At 39.2% G+C, this 21493-nt stretch overlaps 1 protein-coding gene across 3 annotated transcripts in view; it reads right to left on the bottom strand.

The window, feature by feature from the left end:
* PAX3 (paired box 3) overlaps positions 1-21493 on the bottom strand; it is a 101439-nt gene that overhangs the window by 6360 nt on the left and 73586 nt on the right. For all 3 annotated transcript variants that reach the window (XM_005887477.2, XM_005887478.2, XM_070380054.1), the window contains exons 6-7: positions 17449-17614; positions 16070-16284 (exon numbers count right to left, since the gene is read on the bottom strand). In XM_005887477.2, the coding sequence (XP_005887539.1) occupies positions 16070-16284; positions 17449-17614 (381 nt within the window). The remainder of the gene's footprint in view (positions 1-16069; positions 16285-17448; positions 17615-21493) is intronic.

The following is a 21493-nucleotide window of genomic DNA, read 5'->3' as shown; positions in this document are numbered from 1 at the left end:
TTGCTCTGAAATGGAAGTTAGTGAATGATGATAACTAACACAATTAATTTCAATGTTTCATGCTGAGAAAACATAAGATGTATATACGTCATTTTACTAACATATTTAAAAATCAAAAAGGAAATCTGTGTTAGGAAAGAAAAATAACTGTATCAATACAAAATGTATTACTTTCCCCTAACATAATTTAAAACCTCAAGTCTCTATGGAAGGGTCCCATTACACTTTTATGTACGTTTCTTTGAAAGCAATTTTGCTATTCCATGTGGTTCAAGGGAAGCTATGGAAATTTCTTTTTGCTGCACAAAGTTGGGAAAAGAACTTCTTAGAATTCCCCAATATGGCCACAGAATATCTTCCAGTCATATTTTAAAGAATGTTGTCAGGATCTTTTTTATATATGTTTTTCCTAAAGCAAATTGTAGTTCAAAGCCTAAAATAAAATCTTCACTGGTTGCAAAGTGGGGTTTTTTCCTCATAAGCCATCAGTAAGGTATTTCTGCTGCTGCTGCTGCTAAGTCACTTCAGTCGTGTCCGGCTCTGTTCGACCCCATAGATGGCAGCCCACCAGGCTCCCCCGTCCCTGGGATTCTCCAGGCAAGAACACTGGAGTGGGTTGCCATTTCCTTCTCCAATGCATGAAAGTGAAAAGTGAAAGTGAAGGCGCTCAGTCTCTATTTTTGCCCGATTTTATTTTTTAATTTGAGATAGAAGAAACACAATTGCCTGGTTTTCACAAATAATTTCAAAGGAAAAAAAAAAACTCAGGGCTACTCAGTTCTGTCAGTTGAACACCAGTCATATTCTTATTAAATGTCAGATAAGTCCGGGAACTGCAATGAACAAGAAAATTATTCCTTTTATAAAGATATCTGTCTATCTCCTTGGGAAGGGAGATAGGAGGAGGATATTTAACTTTTAGTTGAGTACAAATCTAAGGTGAAGCGTATAAAAATCTATTAAATATATTGGTAAATATTTCCCAGATGTCATTTCTAAATTGTTTTATGGACAACCTTTAAAAATAAATTCAAACCTTAGAATCGTCAACCGGGACTTCTGCTGGTTCCTTAGTCATTCCCATTATTAGAGGCCTTTTTGAAGATCCTTTTAAACTCATTCTCAAGTTTCAGAATTCCAAATAGGTTGTTTATATCTTGATTGGAAGATTATATGGTTCAGGAAAAACTAACTTTACAATTGCTTCATGCCGTATTTCTTGAATTAATTTTAAATATAAAAGATAAAAAACTATGAGCCAAATTAAGATTTACATTTAAAACAATGTGTCTGGAAAATATTTGTCTTGGCTTACGTGTTATGATTTTGCCATCAGTTAAAAGTGCTTAGAGCTTATCAGAAATCTAAAATGATTTAGCATATTACGGTGTACGTCTAGGTACTTCTTTTTTTCCTTAGCAGGAATCCTGGTTCATGTCTTTATTTTCTTTTTTGCTCCTAAGTAATCAGATGCTCTTCTAACTTAACATTTACTAATACACATTTAGTTGCATTTTGGAAAACCACTGGGAGTTACAGCTTTGTATGATACAAAGAGGTTTTATTTTAATAGCTTCTACACTTTTCTTGAACTCTGGGAGATGGTGATGGACAGGGAGGCCTGGCGTGCTGCGATTCATGGGGTCGCAAAGACTCAGACACGACTGAGCGACTGAACTGAACTGAACTGAACACATTTCTTAAAAATCTAATGATTTTAAACTTTTAAAATCTGGATATAATTTATTTCCAGAACCAAACAAAAAATCCAAATGTTTATGCAAGTGTATTTTTCAATACGGGTGCTACTGAAGTTATCTGATAGTTAAATTTCAGCAACTATATTTTTAAGGCTATACCTAAACCTAAACTTGAACAGTGGAGACTTTCCCGAAAATGTTATCTTCAGATTCAAATGCCTTAGGAATTATCCTGCAGTTGATTAGCATCTAAATAATTAGATTTTTTTGCCCTCTCTGTTTGAAAGCTGTAAGAAGGAAGTTGCCTTAAGGCAGAAGTTTCTCTTAAGGTAAGAATGGTGACCTTCTCACCCATCCAGATTTCGGGAAGGGCATGGCTGATCTCTGCCTAACCAGAAAGAAAACTAGGACATGTAAAATGTCCAGCCAAATACATACTTATTGTGTTGGCCAAAAAGTTCGTTCGGGTTTTTCTGTACATTTATTTAAAAGCCCAAACAGAAAACCTCAAATGAAATTTCTGGCCAACTCAATATTTTTCTTTAATGCTAATCCTCAGCTAACATTTTTAAGTAGCTCTGTTTCATGCATGATGAAAAGGTATGAGTGCCAGACAAGTGTGGTTCATATGGTACATACATTTCCAAGATTTATTTGAAAAAAAAGCACTGTAAGTACTGTATAAGCTAAACTTTTAAGTGTTACACGTGCTTTAATCTCCAACTCTGTGATCAGTTACAGAATGATTTTTACTTTATCAGTTCTGTAGAATACCTCTTTCTCAATAGACCTAAACTGTCAAATGGACAGCAACAGAGATTTCTTTAGACACTGATGACTAAAATATAAATCTAGGCAGAAAATTCGGAGAAGGCAATGGCACCCCACTCCAGTACTCTTGCCTGGAAAATCCCATGGACGAAGGAGCCTGGTGGGCTGCAGTCCATGGGGTCGCTGAGGGTCGGACACGATTGAGCGACTTCACTTTCACTTTTCACTTGCATGCATTGGAGAAGGAAATGGCAACCCACTCCAGTGTTCTTGCCTGGAGAATCCCAGGGACGGGGGAGCCTGGTGGGCTGCCGTCTATGGGGTCGCACAGAGTCGGACACGACTGAAATGACTTGGCAGCAGCAGCAGGCAGAAAATTAACATAGAAATGGCTTGCAAGAGACATATATACATATACACATACATATAGAGTGTATTTCTAGACCATGATGGACAATCATATCATGTCCATCTATTATCAATAAAATAAAGCCCATTAAGAAAAAGCTCATTTCACCTAAATGAACACTTATGGTTAATACAATTGCTATTTGACTATGTTAGACCCACCATGGGCTGTAATAAAATTCTCATATGTTTTAATTCATTTACGCATGCCTGCATTTAATATGCTTTGTGACCATGTCTACAATTAATATGATTTATGAGAAAAGAACATGTGTGATATTGGAGGGGGAGGGGATAGCATACATATTTTTTCTTCTATGAATGAAAAATACAGCAAAACGGCTCAAGGAAAATTGTGGGCCGTTAGCATATTAAGATGGACTGACAGAGCCCTGAGTAAACTTGAGGGAGTTAATGATATCCTCTTATCTGACCCTGACACATTTGCAGCATGTAATTTACAGAAGCTCTGTCCAGGGAATCTTGACAAATGCTCCTAACGATGTCAGGGCAATGTTCCATTCTAATGTAAAACACATGTGGGTCAGATACCCTCATTCATCACTTAGCACAGAGAGTCTCCCACTCTTTCTGGGAGGAATGACATTACCTGCTGTTAACTCTTCTCCTTTCAGGAAATTTCTCACCACCACAGTAGCCCTCTGAAGAGTAAGTACTCAAACTTATCACTGTTTCAAAAACCTGTCTAAAAAACATGACTGTGGAAAATCAAGCATATATCTTGGTTTAATTTCATGACTACTTCTGGACACGTTTGCTAAATATTAATTGACCTTTTGAGACCTAAGAAACCAAATATAGACAGGGAAAAGCTCTACACCTGGGCATTCCACAGTCCTTCAATGAAATGGCGTTTAAAATTCTAATTGCCTATAAACTATGCCTGCATTCAAGGACATGCAGGGCTGATGCACCCTAATAACCATTCATAAATACACACCTTTCTGAATCTTAACTGCCCAGTTTTGTTTGAGATTCTCATACAACCTTACAATAACCTAGCATCCACATTACCTTTTAGAAAGAAGGGCCTCAACACTGCCCCCTCTGAAGCAGAAGGATGCTCGGTTATACTACATCTCCAATCCCCCCACAAACTTGGAAGGCAGACATTCCAGGCTACTAAGGGAGGAAAAAGTTGCCCAGCTCAACAACGAAATTCCTTCTTTCTTCCAGACCATGTGTGATGTAGGCAAATATTTTTGTGGTTGCCCAAAGCCCGTGTCATAAGACTCCATCTACTAAATGCCTAAAGACTACAGAAAAGGACCTTCCGATATGGCCTCAGGACAGAGAAAAGAGCCAACTGAAAAGATCAAGTGATACTGATTTAACAAGTAGGTATCAGGGAAACTATTTCTATTAACCATGGGAAAGCAGATCCCAGCCTCAAAAAAGTCTGAGAATGAACTTACCCTTCAAGAAGAGTTTTCTGGCCTGTTTCATAGGTTTTCGTGTTAAGGCAGAATAAACTTTCATTTAAAATGCTTGGAAACTTGTAACAACTGTATACATATGGGACAACATCTGAGAATGCAGTCTTCTAAGAATCAGAAGCTACTATTCCAGTAAGCTAAAATCCTACCTACTTTAATTCCCCCACCTTCACAATGCCAGAGACACTGGACCAATAAAGACATGGTGATGCTTTTTCACATCTAAACTTATTTGTGTCCTTGATTATAATAGGCAGGGGCTAGATATGCTGATGACACCACCCTTATGGCAGAAAGTGAAGAGGAACTAAAAAGCCTCTTGATGAAAGTGAAAGAAGAGAGTGAAAAAGTTGGCTTAAAGCTCAACATTCAGAAAACGAAGATCATGGCATCTGGTCCCATCACTTCATGGGAAATGGATGGGGAAACAGTGGAAACAGCGTTAGACTTTATTTGGGGGGGCTCCAAAATCACTGCAGATGGTGACTGCAGCCATGAAATTAAAAGACGCTTACTCCTTGGAAGGAAAGTTATGGCCAACCTAGATAGCATACTGAAAAGCAGAGACATTACTTTGCCAACAAAGGTCCTTCTAGTCAAGGCTATGGTTTTTCCAGTGGTCATGTATGGATGTGAAAGTTGGACTGTGAAGAAAGCTGAGTGCCGAAGAATTGATGCTTTTGAACTGTGGTGTCGGAGAAGACTCTTGAGAGTCCCTTGGACTGCAAGGAGATCCAACCAGTCCTTTCTAAAGGAGACCTGGGTGTTCTTTGGAAGGACTGATGCTAAAGCTGAAACTCTGATACTTTGACCACCTGATGCGAAGAGTTGACACATTGGAAAAGACTCTGATGCTGGGAGGGATTAGGGGCAGGAGGAGAAGGGGACGCCAGAGGATGAGATGGCTGGATGGCATCACCAACTCGATGGACATGAGTTTGGGTGAACTCTGGGAGTTGGTGATGGACAGGGAGGCCTGGCGTGCTGCAATTCACAGGGCTGCAAAGAGTCGGACACGACTGAGCGACTGAACTGAACTGAACTGAACTGATGTCTCCTATTGCCCAGGCAACCTGAAGTAGCTGGCAAGATTCAGAGCCCATGTACATAGATAGTTCTTTTATCTACAGAAATGAACTCTGCTCCTACAGATCTTGACAAAATAGAATCTGTGTAATTTAGTGATAAAAAGAATACTCCCCAGTCAGTTAACTCAGAATTACTTAAGGTTGTCCTTTACTTTCTAAAACCTTTCTATTGTACCTGTTGTTTTAGCTAACTTTCTCCTTTGCTGGTGAGAGAGTATAGTTCATCAGATTCTCCTGCCTTTGAGGTATCTAGTATCACAGAAGCAGAACCACTGATTTTTAAAAAATGAGTTCATGTCACTATTGCTTGCTTACTAAGTCACTTCAGTCGTGTCCAACTCTTTGCAACCCTATGGACTGTAGCCCACCAGGCTCCTCTGTTCATGGGAGTCTCAAGGCAAGAATACTGGAGTGGATTGCCATTTCCTTCTCCAGGGATTCTTTCCCACCCAGGGATTGAACCTGTGTCTCTTGGGTCTCCTACATGTGCAGGCAGCTTCTTTACCACTAGCACCACCTGGGAATGTCAGAATTACATTTCAATAAATCAAAACAAGAATGAGAATAGGAAACAACAAGACAACCCTGTCCCATCCCTACTCTTAGCCCCATGTAATGAAGGATGGTTGCCTCTTGTTTTCATTATAGTGCATGCTCCGTCACTGAGTCATGTCCAACTCTTTGAGACCCCATGGACTATAGCCTGCCAGGCTCCTCTGTCCATGGAATTCCTGACAAGAATACTGGAGTGGGCTGCCATTTCCTCCTCCAGGGGATCTTCCCAACCCGGGGATCGAATCCACATCTCCTGTGTCTCCTGCATTGGCAGGCGGATTCTTTACCACTGAGCCGCCTGGGAAGCCACAGGTGATCTGAATTACTCAAACAAAACTAATTTTGGTACAATGTATGTTGGGGCAGTGTCATATCCCAAGTATATTAATTACAATGACTGCATTCTGAATGGACACCACTATGAGTCCTTGGGCCTTTAAAATGTGTAAGTAGAATAACTGAAAATACCCCAGTCACCAAGAAACTGCTTTTCCTTTGATGGTATTCAGCTTCCACATTTGCCTTCTTCATCAGAGACAAACAAAAGTATGTTTTTTTTGTCAGAGGCCCACATGATTGTTTTTTTAAGTAAACAATAATGAAAGCTCTATTGCAACAAACAGTATTATCTCTTGACCAAAATGCATTTAGTTCTTTTAAGTACTATGTTTCTCAGCATAGCTCTATAGGGTGATTCTTTTTCAATACCTTCCAAGTTTGACAAGAGAGTGGAACAGAAGATGAGATAGTTTAAGCAGCTTGCCCCAAGACACACAGCTAGTAACTGGCTGTCAAGTATTGCAATCTAGTGCTTTTGACTCTGGTGTTCCTGCTTAAATCGATGAGTTACACCCACATGGCCATCAATTCACTAAACAGGAATTCTCTGTATTTACTCATTTTCATACCTATCGATATTATTAAGCAGTTTATAGCTTCTTTTCTAAAATTACCCTTTTTCCCCCTAAGGTCACCTACAGAGGATGACAATGTATTCAAGCAGAAGATAATATCAGACGTTAACAGAAGAAACATTCACTGGTGAAAAAAATGTAAAGAACAATTCTAGAAATGGACAAATCATGAGTTGGGTCTCTACTCTCCACTGCTTTCATTCAGCACTTCCTAGAAAATGTTCCTCAAAATTTGGTAGTCTGATACTCAACAAAAGGGATCCAAAGTCAAATTAGAGAATACCAAGTTAAACATGTTTTTATACTGCAAGATTTGTCAGAGCCTTTAGTAGGCTAACATGCACTGGACTCTGAAAGATAAAGGGATATAATTTGAAATATTTACCAGATTTTTGATTCAAAATCTTTTTTTCCCAAACCACCATTCCACAGAGCCCACTTTGGGAACAAGCCTTTATTATGAGACACTGTTTGGCTTCTAAGCATTCAAAGATGATTACTACCTAGTATCATGCCTCTAGAAGCTCATGGTCTGAGGGGGATGGATATATTATAGTACAGTGTGGTATGTGTTTTAACAAGGCATAAACACACTACTGTGGCATCAACAGAGATTAAAGAAATTCTGCCTAGAAGCATCACAAAAGGGTTGACATTGAACTAGAAATTTTCCCATGGAATTGTACATATAGAGGGGCATTTCTTTTGAGGATTTTTACACTTCATCTTAGCCAAAAGGCCAAGAAGTGATACAGACTGTTTCTTTAATCTATAACTATCTAATTAGATTTTTTAATGCAAGCAAAGCAAAATGAGACATCAGTATTTCAAGGGGGGTGGGGGGGAAAGACGGTTATTTCTTTAAATAATGCCTGCATCCTTCATTAGTTTGGTGCTGAGGACTGCCTGCCCAGTCCTCTCACAGCTAAGAAATATTCCCTACAAGTAGGAACAACTCTTTGATTCTACAAAATGCACTGTTTCAAAGGGTCTCCCAAATTTATCATCTTTTCCATTGATCAGTGGAGACAATGCAATCACTAATCTCAGAAACTCTAGTTCACTGAACTCTAGCTAAATGTCAAGAGTAATTTTTAAATATTATACTACACATTGAAAAATATACACCTCTGATGGAACCCAGACTGTTTTGCAGAGACAGATTCTTTAAAAAAAAAAAAAAAAAAACAACAAAAAATAGTACACAACTAATGACTGAATCCAGTCTTCTGCGTCTGCAGTACAAAGCACACATTCAGCCTCTAATTGAATAAATATGCAAGTATTCAGATTTCTGTAGATATTGCCGTTTTGCGAATGCAGTAATAAATTAAAAGCTTTACGTTGCATTCCAACCACATATAAAGGGTTGATTCAGACCGTGGCCTCACACTAGAACCCAGCACAGCTTTCCTATGTTTTACTGATTACAAAGAAAAACTTTTGATTCTAGTAGCTTAATTACAGACCAAGCAATCACACTCAATTTTTTCTCCTCGATGGCTAACAGAATTCAAATGGGCCTAAAAACCATGGGGTTGTTACATTTGATTTGTTCAATGTACAAGAGAAAGTAGCTGATAGAATTTCTATTTAAATCAATATAATTCACACACACATACAAATTTAATTCAGCAACAAAGGTTTTCTCGTGGCTCGTTTCAGTGACATGAGTTAAGATTCAGTCATTGGAGGCTGCTGCTCCTTTCTTCTCCTAAAAAGGGAGATTTTGGCCAAGGACTTGTTTCTCTCACAATTCTTCAACTCTGTATAACTAACGCAAGAGGCTGTGGCTAGAACTGATATAAACCAGTGCTCTCCTCATACTCTTTAAGGGTAGCAACCACAGCCTTCGGAGAAAAACCAAAGGCACCATGTCAATTACAGCCTGCCTTGATTCAACAAATGGATTAGCAGCAATGTTTTCACCACCAAGCAGGACATCTTGAAAACCTAATATGGCAAAATGGAAACCTGCAAATGGTCAGCGGCTACTCTGGTGTAGCTGAAATGGGCTTATTGATGAGCATAAACATCCTTGAGCCTTCATAAACATGTAAGGCTTCTGCACCTCATGAATTGCTTTAGAAATGAAACAGAAAGAGGCTGAAGCTTCAGAGAGGTTGCCACTTTCTCTCTCCAGGCTTTGTTTGACACCCAACCAATCTCTTTAATCAAAAGCACTCTTTTCCGTCCACAGATGAATCTCTGGAAATTGTAAAAAAAAAAAAAAGAGAGAGAGAAAAGAAGTGCCTCTGTTGGGAAATGAGTTGGTCCAGGCCACCTGCTTGCCTGCTCCTTCATGATGATAAAGGTAAGTTGAGGGCAGAGGATCTGCAAACTTGTGTGTGAAATGGACAGAACAAATGGCCTGGCATCAAGTAGCTTCTGGATGTGTGCCCAAAATGTCCAGAAAAATAGCTCTCCTGAAACAGGAGCTGCCACGAGGGTAAGTCTTACTGCTTTCACATGCATCAACAGTACAAAAGAAGGTCAAGGAATTGCCATGCCACAGTGAAAGGGATATTCTTTCTATAGGAAACAGAAGAGTATCCATCACAAGCATTCTTAAGGTTGGTACCCCATTCACATAACAAACTGATCTGTAGTAAACCCTTACACCTTCGATGGACACAGATCCCTCATCTTGCCTTGCAGCTAAGGAATTTGAGATAATTAGGAACACTGTGGTCCAAGAAATGACAAGCAAAATCAAAAGCAGTCTTGAGTTTGGTGTATACATATTAACACTTAAATGCATCTCCCTAATAAGTTTCAGGATTAACAAATGTTTGTCAAAAGAAACTGTGCTGAGCAATTGAAATCTGATTTGAAATGGAACCACGACAGTCTAATACATATATGCATGAAATGGAGAAGCTGCCTAACAGGCGTAGCTGACACCAAATATGCAATTTACATACATTACACACTAATAATCTCAATTTTAATATTATTCTTTAAAAGCAACTGGATGGGTGGTGAAGTTAAAGGGTTCCTTTTGTAAAATGTGAATAAGAACAAAAGTTGATTCTGGCGTCTTCTGCCATTAACCGCAATCTCATTAGTATAAAGATCTATCTGCTCTTTCTTGGGTCTGTTTCAGAGACAGCATCTCATCCCCACAAAGCTGTGATGATTCAACCAGACTTAACAGAGGTATGGTCCATAAACTTGATGAGATCTGCAGACCTACTCTTTGTTCCTGAGGTGCTGAGTGGTGAGCAAACATTCAAGCATGTTGAAGCCTGGTACACAAATCTTTATGAGAATTTTTTTTCTTTCCTCAGTAGATTACCCATGAAATAGGACAGGTGTACTGGTTATTCAATTACATCTTACCCAAGACCTGGACAAAATTTGCAGTGAGGTCTGTGAGCGTAGATCTTACCACGGGGATTTATTAATAACAGTTAAACGTTGTCTAAAACAAAACGTTTTTTGTAATTTAAGCCTATTTTCTTATTTTACCATTGGTTTCACTCATAAAACCAGAAACAAAAATCACTCCATCTGTTCTAAACATAAAATGTGTTCATAATAATCCAGATTTATACCAAATGTATTTTTTAAATATTGCTGAATTGAGAGAGTACTCAAAATTTATAGCCTCTGAGGTTGCAAAGAGGACTTCCTCTTTTTAAGGAAGAAAATGCTTAAAATGAACACAGCAAAGGCTCAGAAAGCTTCTTGGATATCAAATGGCTCCACAGGAAAAAAAAAAAATGTCAATGATATAAGAGTAAATGAATCAAAACCATATGGATCAAATTTTCCCTAAAATACACAGTTTGAAAAATTAAGGAGGAAAAGTGCTTGGCAAAATGTGTTTTAGGTTTTACCAAACCCAAAACATTTGAAGAATCATTTGCAATGGTTGACGAACTCTAAATGCAGCCAAGTTGGCCCATTTTTGCATACTACATAACAACAACCAAAAAAGCTTCCTAGAAACCTGTAACCCACTGATACTGTATTTCACTCAAGAAATCGTTAGAAGCTGTCACCAAAACCTGTGGAGTTTTGTAGGATTTGGGTCGTGGGGGTTGAAATGATATAAGTGTGCTCATTTTATTGGCCTTGTTTTGGAGGTTTAGCTATGTGCATTTTGGAGGTGGGGGAGCAGTCAGGGTAGTATTTCTTGCAAAGGAAAGTTAATTAGAAGAACATGGGCCAAATGTTAATTAGTCTCACGTCTCGAGCATCTGGTTGTATTTCCTTGGCTCCATATTCCAGTCGGCGTTCCTTTTTCTCCACTGCACATGCAGGAAGGTGCTGGGAACATACCAGCTGGGTTTGGAGGGAAAATACATGGTCTCTATTTCCCTGTTTTCTTTCCGTGGTGTCCCCACACCAAGAACACACAACTTTTCAAAAGAGGGCGCTACTGCAGGGTATAGTGAGTTGAACGGTTTTCTTAAGGGGTGTTTTGTCATTTGTTATAAAAGCCTCATCTTCTAGAATGGTTACATAGAAATTCAGAAACAGCAGAAAATTTCAAGGAAATTATCCTATTCTCCTTCCACCCAACACTGAGAATCTCAAGATATCTTAACAAATCCAGCTCTGGAGGGAGTGTGAAGCCCAGTCATTCATCTGTGAAGCCTTTCCATTCTTCCTGCTGGAAAACCAAGTTGAATATCAGCGCTGGAGCCCATGGAAAACTTTCTACGACATCATGCCTCTTTGGCAAATTAAATGTGTAATTTGGTTTATTAAAGAACTAGTGAAACTGGAAGAGAGACTTCTCTGGCAGTCCAGTGGTAAAGAATCTGCCATCCAACGCAGGGAACGTGGGTTCGATCACTGTTCAGGGAACTAAGATCCTGCACCACGGGGCAACTGACACTGCAAGCTATAACCAGAGAAGCCTGCACGCCACAACTGGAGAATCCCATGCACTGAAACCAGTGAAGCCCACACACGGCAACTGGGAAAGCCTATGTGCCGTAATGAAGACCCAGCACAGCCAAAAAAAACCTGGAAGAGACAGACCTGGCTTTTACCTCTGCCGGTGACTCTGACTGTGTTGCCCTGGCCTCAGCTTTTCCATAAATAAAATAGATACAGTTATGGAGTCCCTCAGAACAAACTACACTTGCCAACAATTCAGTAATGCACAGACACTTTAAGCAACTTGAGGAAGGATATGATCAATGTCTCTAAAAGTTTCCATCAGGATTCTGAGATTCAGAATGTCACACATGTTTGTCAATCTGTTGCTACTCTTATCTGACCAACTGGACAGTGACCTTTTCCTCAGTCCCTGCTTTACACCCATCCCTCCGAAAGCTGAGAATTTCTCTGAGGAAAGCACTAAGGGCATCTGAGAAACACCCTTTGACTCATGGCTCTGATGCCAAGCCTTAAAAGAATCTTTGTTTGAGGGAGCAGATAAATATGTTAGAGGCCTCAGAGGAAAATCAACTAAATCCCACACACAAACCGTAAGGAATAATTTGCTTATCATAATGCTGTCTATTAATTCCATTAACTAGAAAGCTGATTTTACAATAGTTCACACACATTCTAACGCATGATTTCCAAGTCTGAAGGACAAATGATACATCAACATCAATGCCACTAGGAAAAATATCAAATAAGATGCACAAATAAAATGGCATCTACTAAAGAGATCTACAATGAACTGATCATAATGACTCAAAAAACTTTAGATCCAATTTCATTTAAATTAGTAGATAAGAAAAGACCTATGATGAAGTGCAAAGGCAGGGAAAAGGCAGGATGGAAGCTTACATATTTTATGAAATAGTATATATATACTATCTCAATTATGTATGTATTTTTAAAGCATAACACCCAAAAAGAGCTGGAAAGTAAAATGCAAAAATATTAGCAGTGGCTGCCTAGGGGAATTTTTTCTATACTCCAGAGAAAGGAAATCTTAAAAAAAAAAATTTTTTTTCCCCATTTTCTACAATAACCAAAAAGTACTTTTTATTACTAGGGGAAGTTAAAAGATTGATAAGAAAAATGCATAAAGCAAAAAAGCATTTAAAGAGTGCATTAGAAATGAGTGTTAATTAACCTAAATGCAAAAGTTTAGAAAACTAGATTCTATAAAATGATTTTAAAATATGAATAAAGTCCCCACCTTTATTTTTTTTTAAATCTGTCTTCTCTCCACCCAACTGGGTGCTGTAAGTAATGAGGTTCTAGACGAGGAGCCAGGAATTTTGTCTAGTCCCAGCTCTCTCACTATCAGCGATATGGCTACAAGTTCTCTGAGCCTCAGTTGATTTGTCTGCATATCAGGCTTTCAGCCAGAGATAGGAAGTGCAAGAGTTGGAGAAGAGGAGAAATAGCAGTTGTAGGATTAGTTTCTTTAAGATTTTTTTTTTTTTTTTTGATGTGGACTATTTTTAGTGAATTTGTTACAATATTGCTTCTGTTTTGATTTTTTGGCCCTGAGGCATGTGGGATCTTAGCAACCAGGGATTAAACTCCCACCTCCTGCACTGGAAGGCAAAGTCTTAACCATTGCACCACCAGGGAAGTTCCCTATATTTAATATTATATGATCCAATATATTAATAAGCACTTCCCTATAACAAGCAAAAAGACTTGGCCATCACCATTCTTTACCCTTTTCTTTAGATAACAGGTAAACTAGCTGTTAAATGTGGACTCTTTTCTTCAATTTTCTTTACAATATTTTTTTAAACTTTTTTTTGGCGTATAATTGCGTTACAATGTTGTGTTAGTTTCTGCTGTACAACAAAGTGAATTGGCTCTATGGATACACATATCCCCTCCCTCTTGGACCTCTGGCCACACCCTGTGTCATGGCAGATCTAGTTTCGCGGCCAGGGATCAAACTCACACCCCCTAGCACTGGAAGGCAGAGTCTTAACCACTGGACTGCCAAGGAAATCCCTATGATATTTTTAATAAAGACAACCAAAACCAGTGGACACATCCCTCTTTGCTTAAATAGAGGCATTCCTGAGAAGTGGTCAGTCTCAAAGGCTATAGAAATCTAAGTCCTAATTCCCAATTCCCCTAATGCTCCTATTCCATCTATTTTGTAGATACGTCTGGCAAGATGTTGATGCACTCAGCTATTTTTCTCCAATTTTGCCTAAGGAAATAAGGAGGAACTTCACATTATTCATCTCTCTTCTAATTCACTAGAGATGCTACAGTAACCAACACAAGTGGTGGTTTGAGGAGGAAATATATGGTAGAAATGCAAAATATTCTGGATATCCGCAATATAATAAGTAAGAAGTTAACATAATGTACAAGAGTATTGTAAAGAAACACAGAAGTTGCCTGAGGAATTTTCCATTGCTTGATAATGGAATCATTCCTGCCCTACTTACTGCCAACTCTAGAATCATAGCCAGTCTTCTTGAAATCAAGGACTAACAGTTTCAAAGTCAAGTGCTAGTACCTCTGCTTAAATAACACAGTATAATACATGTGTTATAACATAAAAGGGTAGACATCTATAATACAAGATACTAGCAGCTTCAGTGTCGAGAATACAGATTCGTGTCATTTTTATCGTACTCGACCACTGACAAATGCCAAGAGAATCCTGGGTCTCACCTTACAGAGTTAAGTCTACTTTTATGCAAACTCTCAACCGAATTATGTTCATAAAAAACTTTTCTGTGGCCTCAAACCACTTATGTTTTAAACTGCACAGGCAACAACTACTTCTGATGTTCCTTGTAAACTGTGGGAGAAGCTTCTATGTTCTAAATGCAGGCCTTTAAACATGAATCTATTAATATAAGTCCATGATTTTCATGCAAAACCACATTCACAAATGCCAGTACTTGGAAATTAAGTCTATTAAAGTCCTGTAGGAAGCACGTCCATTGTTTTCATGTTGCTATTTTGCAGCCAAGGTTTAAAGCCACCTCTTAGTTTTTATCCCAGGATGTGCTATAGGAATCTATGAAACTTAATTACATTTACTGTTACAAAAAAGGATTTATGAACTTTTGCCTTTAGGCAGAAATGTTTATTTCATTGCCTTTGCTATTCATTCTTTTCAACTGCAACAGCTTTGAACTTTTCAGCTGCTCAGAGTTATCACCGTTGTGCAGAGCCCAGGAACTCCACTCTCAAGACGCAAACCACAAGTTGAAGAAAACGAAGAAGGCAAAGATATATGAGTCCTTATTTTGGCCACCCTTTGTGCCATTAAAATCTCATTTTCTGCCTATTAGAATGCCCTCTTGGTGCTTAGGCAGTGGTGATAGCCAGTGATTAGTGTGTAATTGAGTATAATTGTCTTTTCACTTTTCATTTGTGTCATTCTGAGCTTCTCTCTGTTTTTCTAACCACCAAGAGGAAAAAGGGGGTTAAGAAAAGATAAAGCTGTTAAAACTCTCACTCTCAGCCCTGAAGAGATTCTTGATTGCAATTATAGATTGCAACCCCTTCGTGACACTTCTCCAAATTTAGCGGGCAGCTCTCCTCACCACCTGGGCCAAGTGCTCTCTAATAAAATCAAGTGATCTGTATTTAAACAACTGCTAATAATGTCAACCCCAGACAGATGCCACATGTAGGAAATTTAACCAACCCTCTGACATGCAATTATCAAGGCAATTTATTAATATAATCTCTCAAGAAAAGCTCATAGTCCAATGCAAATTAGAAAAACAATTACAACATTCAAATTTCTATATATTCCCAAGGAGCAGTAATTCTCCTAATTTTTGCATTTATAACTCATTTATCCCAGAGTTCTGCAGCCATCAGATGGGTCATTCTCCACACAACTTGTTAACCTTCTCTATGAAAATTATAGAAAAGCTGTGGTGTTTTTTTATTAAGCATTCTTGCTCACAACCCTATCAGCTGACCAAATACCATTTTAAAAAATATGTGTGAACTTCTTACCCAAAACCCAGAACTACTACATGTGGAGAAGATGACACCTTGACAACTAAGTATAAACAGAGAATCTCCCTGATTATGATAAAAGTCGCTTGAATTTTAAGTCTAAGCTCTAACTTTTGATACAGCCCGTAAGAAGGGTGGAGAGAAAGGAAACCAGAAAACTGAAATCATGTGGCTTGTATAAAGAATACATTATGGTTTAAATTTGGCAATTCATTATATGACTGCCTCGGGGAATTGACTATTTGGTTCTGGTATACAGCAACTCGTCTGTCTGGAAACACGGGACTGACCTGAGGTGAAAGGCCATTGCCAATGGCGGGGTTCATGGGGTTGGAGGGCCCGGATGGAGGCACAAAGCTGTCTGTATAGCTGGAAAATCCATGCCTGGTGCTGGGGAGGCAGTAGGCAGAGCTGCTGTCCGGGTTGGAAGGAAGAGTGCTTTGGTGTACAGTGCTTGGAGGAAGCGGCTGAGGTCTGTGGACGGTGCTGCTGGGGTCTGACACGGCTGCAAGGAAGAAGGTTATCGGCCATAAATCTCCTTTGAAGGCTGGCAGAGAAGGTTCAGTGCAAAAGTTCGCAGTCACCGAGCCATCAGCATATCCACTGGTCAAGTAAATGTAAATTTCATACTGTACTTCTTGATATGTAAGTATAGAACCACTCCTAACAAATAGAGCCACATCTCTTCTGCACGTATGTTCAAGTACATAGTTTATTTATATACTTCCAAGGAACACTTAACCAGAACAGAAATTCAGAAATCACCTTAACAGTGAGAACAAACCTATATTAGTAGTGAATGTTACTAATCAACATAAAGATTAACAAGTGTAAGAATTGCATCTTAAATTTCTTTTTTTTTAACTGTTTTATTTATTTTTTTACTTTACAATATTGTATTGGTTTTTAAATTTCTTATCAAATAAACTTCCAAAACATCTAAATATTAGTGTGAGAGTATAGTTTCAAATGCCCACAATGCTATCTTTTGTAATCCAAAATAATTTAGTCTTCCTATTTATCCCATTCACCTCTATGCACTAACATTTTGTTGCTGTTGCTAAGCTGTGTCTGACTCTTTGCAACCCTGTGGACTGTAGCCTGCCAGGCTCCTCTGTCCATGGGATTTCCCAGGCAAGAATACCAGAGTGGGTTGCCACTTCCTTCTCCAGGGGATCTTCCTGACCCAGGGATCGAACCCACGTCTCCTGCATGGCAGGCAGATTCTTTAGCACTGAGCCACCTGGGAAGCCCATGCTCTAACACAGAAGGACTCTATCAAAGTTTACCTACCCTCAATTCCTACCCCAGTGAGGAGCCATCAGAACTTCAGTTAATTGCAGACTGGAGTACAAACGTAGAGGTTTTAACAAAGGAAAAGCCAATTGCATGCTTATTTTGGGAGATTGCTTTGGTTCATTGTTTGATTTTGTTTTAAAATCCTGAAACAATATTATATTACAACACAGTTTAACTAGAGAGATTCAGACATGTCATAGAACAAACTATGTTTCTGAAAGGTGACAGGTATTTTCAGGACAACCTGATATAATGTAACAAACATACAGACAGCCACAGGGACATCACAGAAGATTTCACCTTATAAAGTAAGCAGTGGGGAACAAGACTGGGGATTACATTTTAACCCCTTGACTGCCTTCCTCCATACCTTGTGGAATAGCTGTGGGCTGGTAAGAGGTCTCTGACAGCTGGTACGTTGGCAGGGTCGGCATGGCTGTGGGAGGGAATCCCCCCGGAATGAGATGGTTGAAAGCCATCAGTTGATTGGCCCCAGCCTGCTTCCTCCATCTTGCACGGCGGTTGCTAAACCAGACCTATGGATTTAATTTAAAATTTGAGAATTTCACTGATGAAATAATAGTACATTCTTAATGAATTTTTCATGCTAAAACAGATTAAAGGCCCCTTACTGACAGGACAAACAGACACAAGAGTCCTCTGCCTTCTGGCTTGTATTGTCAGGGAAGAAAGGAAAGTTAGATGTCAGGGGTCAGTAGAGGGACTTCAAGGGCTTTTCAAGGTCTGGCAAGAGCCCCCACATGAACTCTGGGGTGACTGTGGGGAGGGATGGCTGAGCAGAGGTGCCATCACCACTGGCACCCTCCCACCATCATGAACTACAGCACTTCAGGGAGGATCCGGGAGTCTCTATGGCCCCCACCATGACATGTGTCCTAATTTGGCCTTGCCTACTGCACTAACCCTTGTATTTCACAGTCTTATCAATGTGTCTGTATTTCTATGGACATTATGTGCACAGCTCCTAGAGAGTCTTATAAATTGACCAGAAGGATAAGTGGAACGATTTTTTACCATCTCTTCCAAACTGTGAGACATTATACTGATCTTAATAGAAATAAATGTTGAAGAGGTACTTCAAAAAAGAAAGCATTTTATCTATGAAGATCCCTTACAAAATGAGTTTGTTTTATTATTTCTTTCCATAACAGCTGTAAGCACCTATCTTTTTATCAGAGGAAAAAAGAAGTAGATAAGATAGGATCCCTGAGCTCAAGGAGCTTACTGTCTTTTCTTCAGGGAATTCACAGAGTGGTCAAGGTCACCAAACTAACTGCTCACTAGAGGTAGAAGTTCCATGTTTGGAAATGCAGAGAATCAGGAAAACTTTAGATGAGAGACAGAATGTCAACTCATTTTAAGTTTGGATGTGACTCCAAAAAGCGGTCAGTCCAGATGGAAGAGATGATGCAAGAGACCAGCATGCTTGAGAAAAGATGACTTGATTTCCCCACAGAACAAAGTTAACACTTAAACAACTTAATTGTAAATTTTAAGTCACAAAATTTTTAAAAGAGTGGAGAGAGCAATGTCTCCCTCCCTCCTTTCTTAAACAAGAAAGCCCAGTTTATAATAAATACTTTACCAAGGCATTTGCTTAAACTTTTGCTATTCACTCAAGCATCTGTCTGAAAAGGAGTCTGGTCTTCTCAAGCCATGCTGCAAGATACTGGTAAGGAAAGCTGTTTGAACTTCCTCAGAACACTAACATTTAATACTCCTTAAGTATCCCACAGGAAAAGAAGGTAAGTCAATATTTTCTCAAGTTGATACATAACTGAATTACAGTTTTACTTAATAAATTGCCACCTGGGATAAGAGAACCAAGAACGGCATTCAATTTCGGTTCTGGATCAATTGTGTTTTCTCACTGGAAGTCTAAGTGTCTGTTACCATGACTCCCAGAGGCATCAGGGGAAAAAAACTGTTTTCAGGGAAGTGCTTGGAACAAGCTGGTTAGTCACACCTGGCTCAAGTGAAGGGCCCTCACACTTATCTTGACCAACCCATGTATAGTGAATCTTCAGCTGCCTAGGCAGGGAGGAGAGTTGAATTTCCGAAAGTTATGATGTGACTTCACTCATTCAGACTTACTGTCACCAAACCTACTGGTGAGATTCATTATGAAGATCTCAGAAGCTTGCCCTTCTGACATTATCAGAGCGTGTCTCCAATCTCTCTGTGCCAACTTCCTGCTGTAACCTTTAGATAAGTAAACCAAATTTGATTTATCCAGTGGGTGGGCTCTGCCTGGTTACTCCATCAATCCCAACCTACTTTTGATTTATGTTCATGATAACTCCTCCATAACCCAATTTTTAAAATCAAAAATGTCTTCATTCAGATAATAAATTAGAAGGAACATCATGACTTTCTACAATTCCCTTCAAAAGATTAAACCCAAAAGGCTAGGTGTACAAGGCTGTTTGGTTTTGTTTCATTTTTCCACAATGATACAAGTAAACACTGATGACATGGAATAAACCCACCAGGAGGTGGATTTATAAGTTCTTATATTTACCATACAGTATATATTATAACTACCACAAAAGACGAGGAATAGTTGGAAAGCAAATCTTTACTGAAAAACAAACCTTTAACAGGAGGTCTAAGAGTTTCCCAAAGGAATGAATTTAAAAGTTGTTTAAATTCAGGCTAAATAAATCCAGAGGGCTATTTCTGAGAGAACCAGGGCTTCTTGAGGGCTGAACTGCCTGTCTCTGGCCAGTTAACCAGAGTTTTCTATCATCTTGCCCCTGGCAGCCTGTGCATCTCCAAGAAGCAGCTGAAACTGCCAGAAGCAGCACTAAAGTTGCAAAATACACTGAAGTTGCAAACTTGGAAATGGTCCTTGCCTTCTTTAGGCTTTGAAACTCATAAAACACACATCTATTTTTAATAGGAAAAAGGTGCCCTTGAAATCACCTTCATTTTAAGTACCCAAGCCAAGCACAATGATTCTAGGGTGCTGTTATTACCCCATCTGTGACTGAAAGACATTCCCTGGCACTCAGAAGTCCTACCTAGCTCTTCCAATATTCTATCACCTAATTCCTAACAGACAATCAAAGAATAATCTACTGAATGACACGTGTAAGCGCATAAGACTGAATAAAATCACTTAAAATGGGTGGAAAGTGAAAGTGCGAGTCGCTCAGTCATGTCTGACTCTTTGCAACCCCATGGACTATAGATCACCAGGGTGCTCTGTCCATGGAATTCTCCAGGCAAGAATACTGGAGTGGGTTGCCATTCCCTTCTCCAGGGGATCTTCCCAACCCTGGGATCAAATCTAGGTCTCTGGCATTGCAGGGAGATTCTTTACCACCTGAGCCACCAGGGAAGTCCCCAAATCGATAGAAGCTATTTATGATTTGGTTTTTACAGTGTCTAGAAACTTTTCTTTGTTTTGAAAAGAGTAACAATAGCAACAATCTGGCCTTTGAGGTTCTAGAGGAGAATATGAGTATTCCACCAATTTCTTAGCCAGTAGGGCAGAAAGAACAAGTTTACAAAGTCAGCTTGTAGTTGCTGTTGTTCAGTCAGTAAGTCATGTCTGACTCTTTGCGACCCCATGGACTGTAGCCTGCCAGGCTCCTGTCCTTCACTATCTCCCAGGGTTTGCTCAAATTTCTGTCCATTGAGTTGGTGATGCTATCTAACAATCTCATCCTCTGCTGCCCCCTTCTCCTTTTGCCTTCAGTCTTTTCCATCTCAGAGTCTGCTACCTTCCTGTTAAATGTTACTTTACAATCTCTAATTCAGTGTGATTTCACTCTCCCCAGCATCACCTGGCCTTCCAATCACATTTCGCATAGTAAGGAAGTAGAGCAGGAGGCACATATCAGTGGATAACTACTATCAGACACAGTTGTTTATAATTGCCTGTGCAATATCACACAACATCAGAACCTTCCCTGGCAGCAAGTTTTTATTTCGTTTGATGAACTGCAGCCCGGTTCAATTTCACCTGCTCCCTAAATCTTTCCCTGCTTGTATGTCTCTCTTCATGCTTTTGGAAATGATCTTCAGGTCCATTCTGGAGTAACAAAACATCCGATGATTTTTTGAAGCAAAATTGAAATTGATTGAAAGATCCCTATTATATCACAATAACTAAGGGGAAAAGATAATCACAAAAGAACAGGTTTTTATAAATTTTCCTCTTCCTGAATAAAATAAGTGACCAATTTGGTCTCAGCAATAAAAGCTGGACAAAAACTCAGTATTTTAAAAAATACAGTCATACTTTACATTCACATGGGAGCGATGCAGGCAAGAGTTGAATCCCAGCTTTTCCTGTCTCTCACTACCTCTGTAACCTTGAAAAATTTGCTTAACATCTGTGGGCCTCTGTTTTCTCATCTACTAAATGGGAGAAATAAAAAACTCCT

The sequence above is a fragment of the Bos mutus genome, chromosome 2, assembly GCF_027580195.1.
Source record: "Bos mutus isolate GX-2022 chromosome 2, NWIPB_WYAK_1.1, whole genome shotgun sequence".
Classification (NCBI taxonomy): Eukaryota; Metazoa; Chordata; class Mammalia; order Artiodactyla; family Bovidae; genus Bos; species Bos mutus.
Note: the sequence above shows the minus strand (reverse complement) of the source record. Positions and strands in the feature narration are given on the sequence as shown.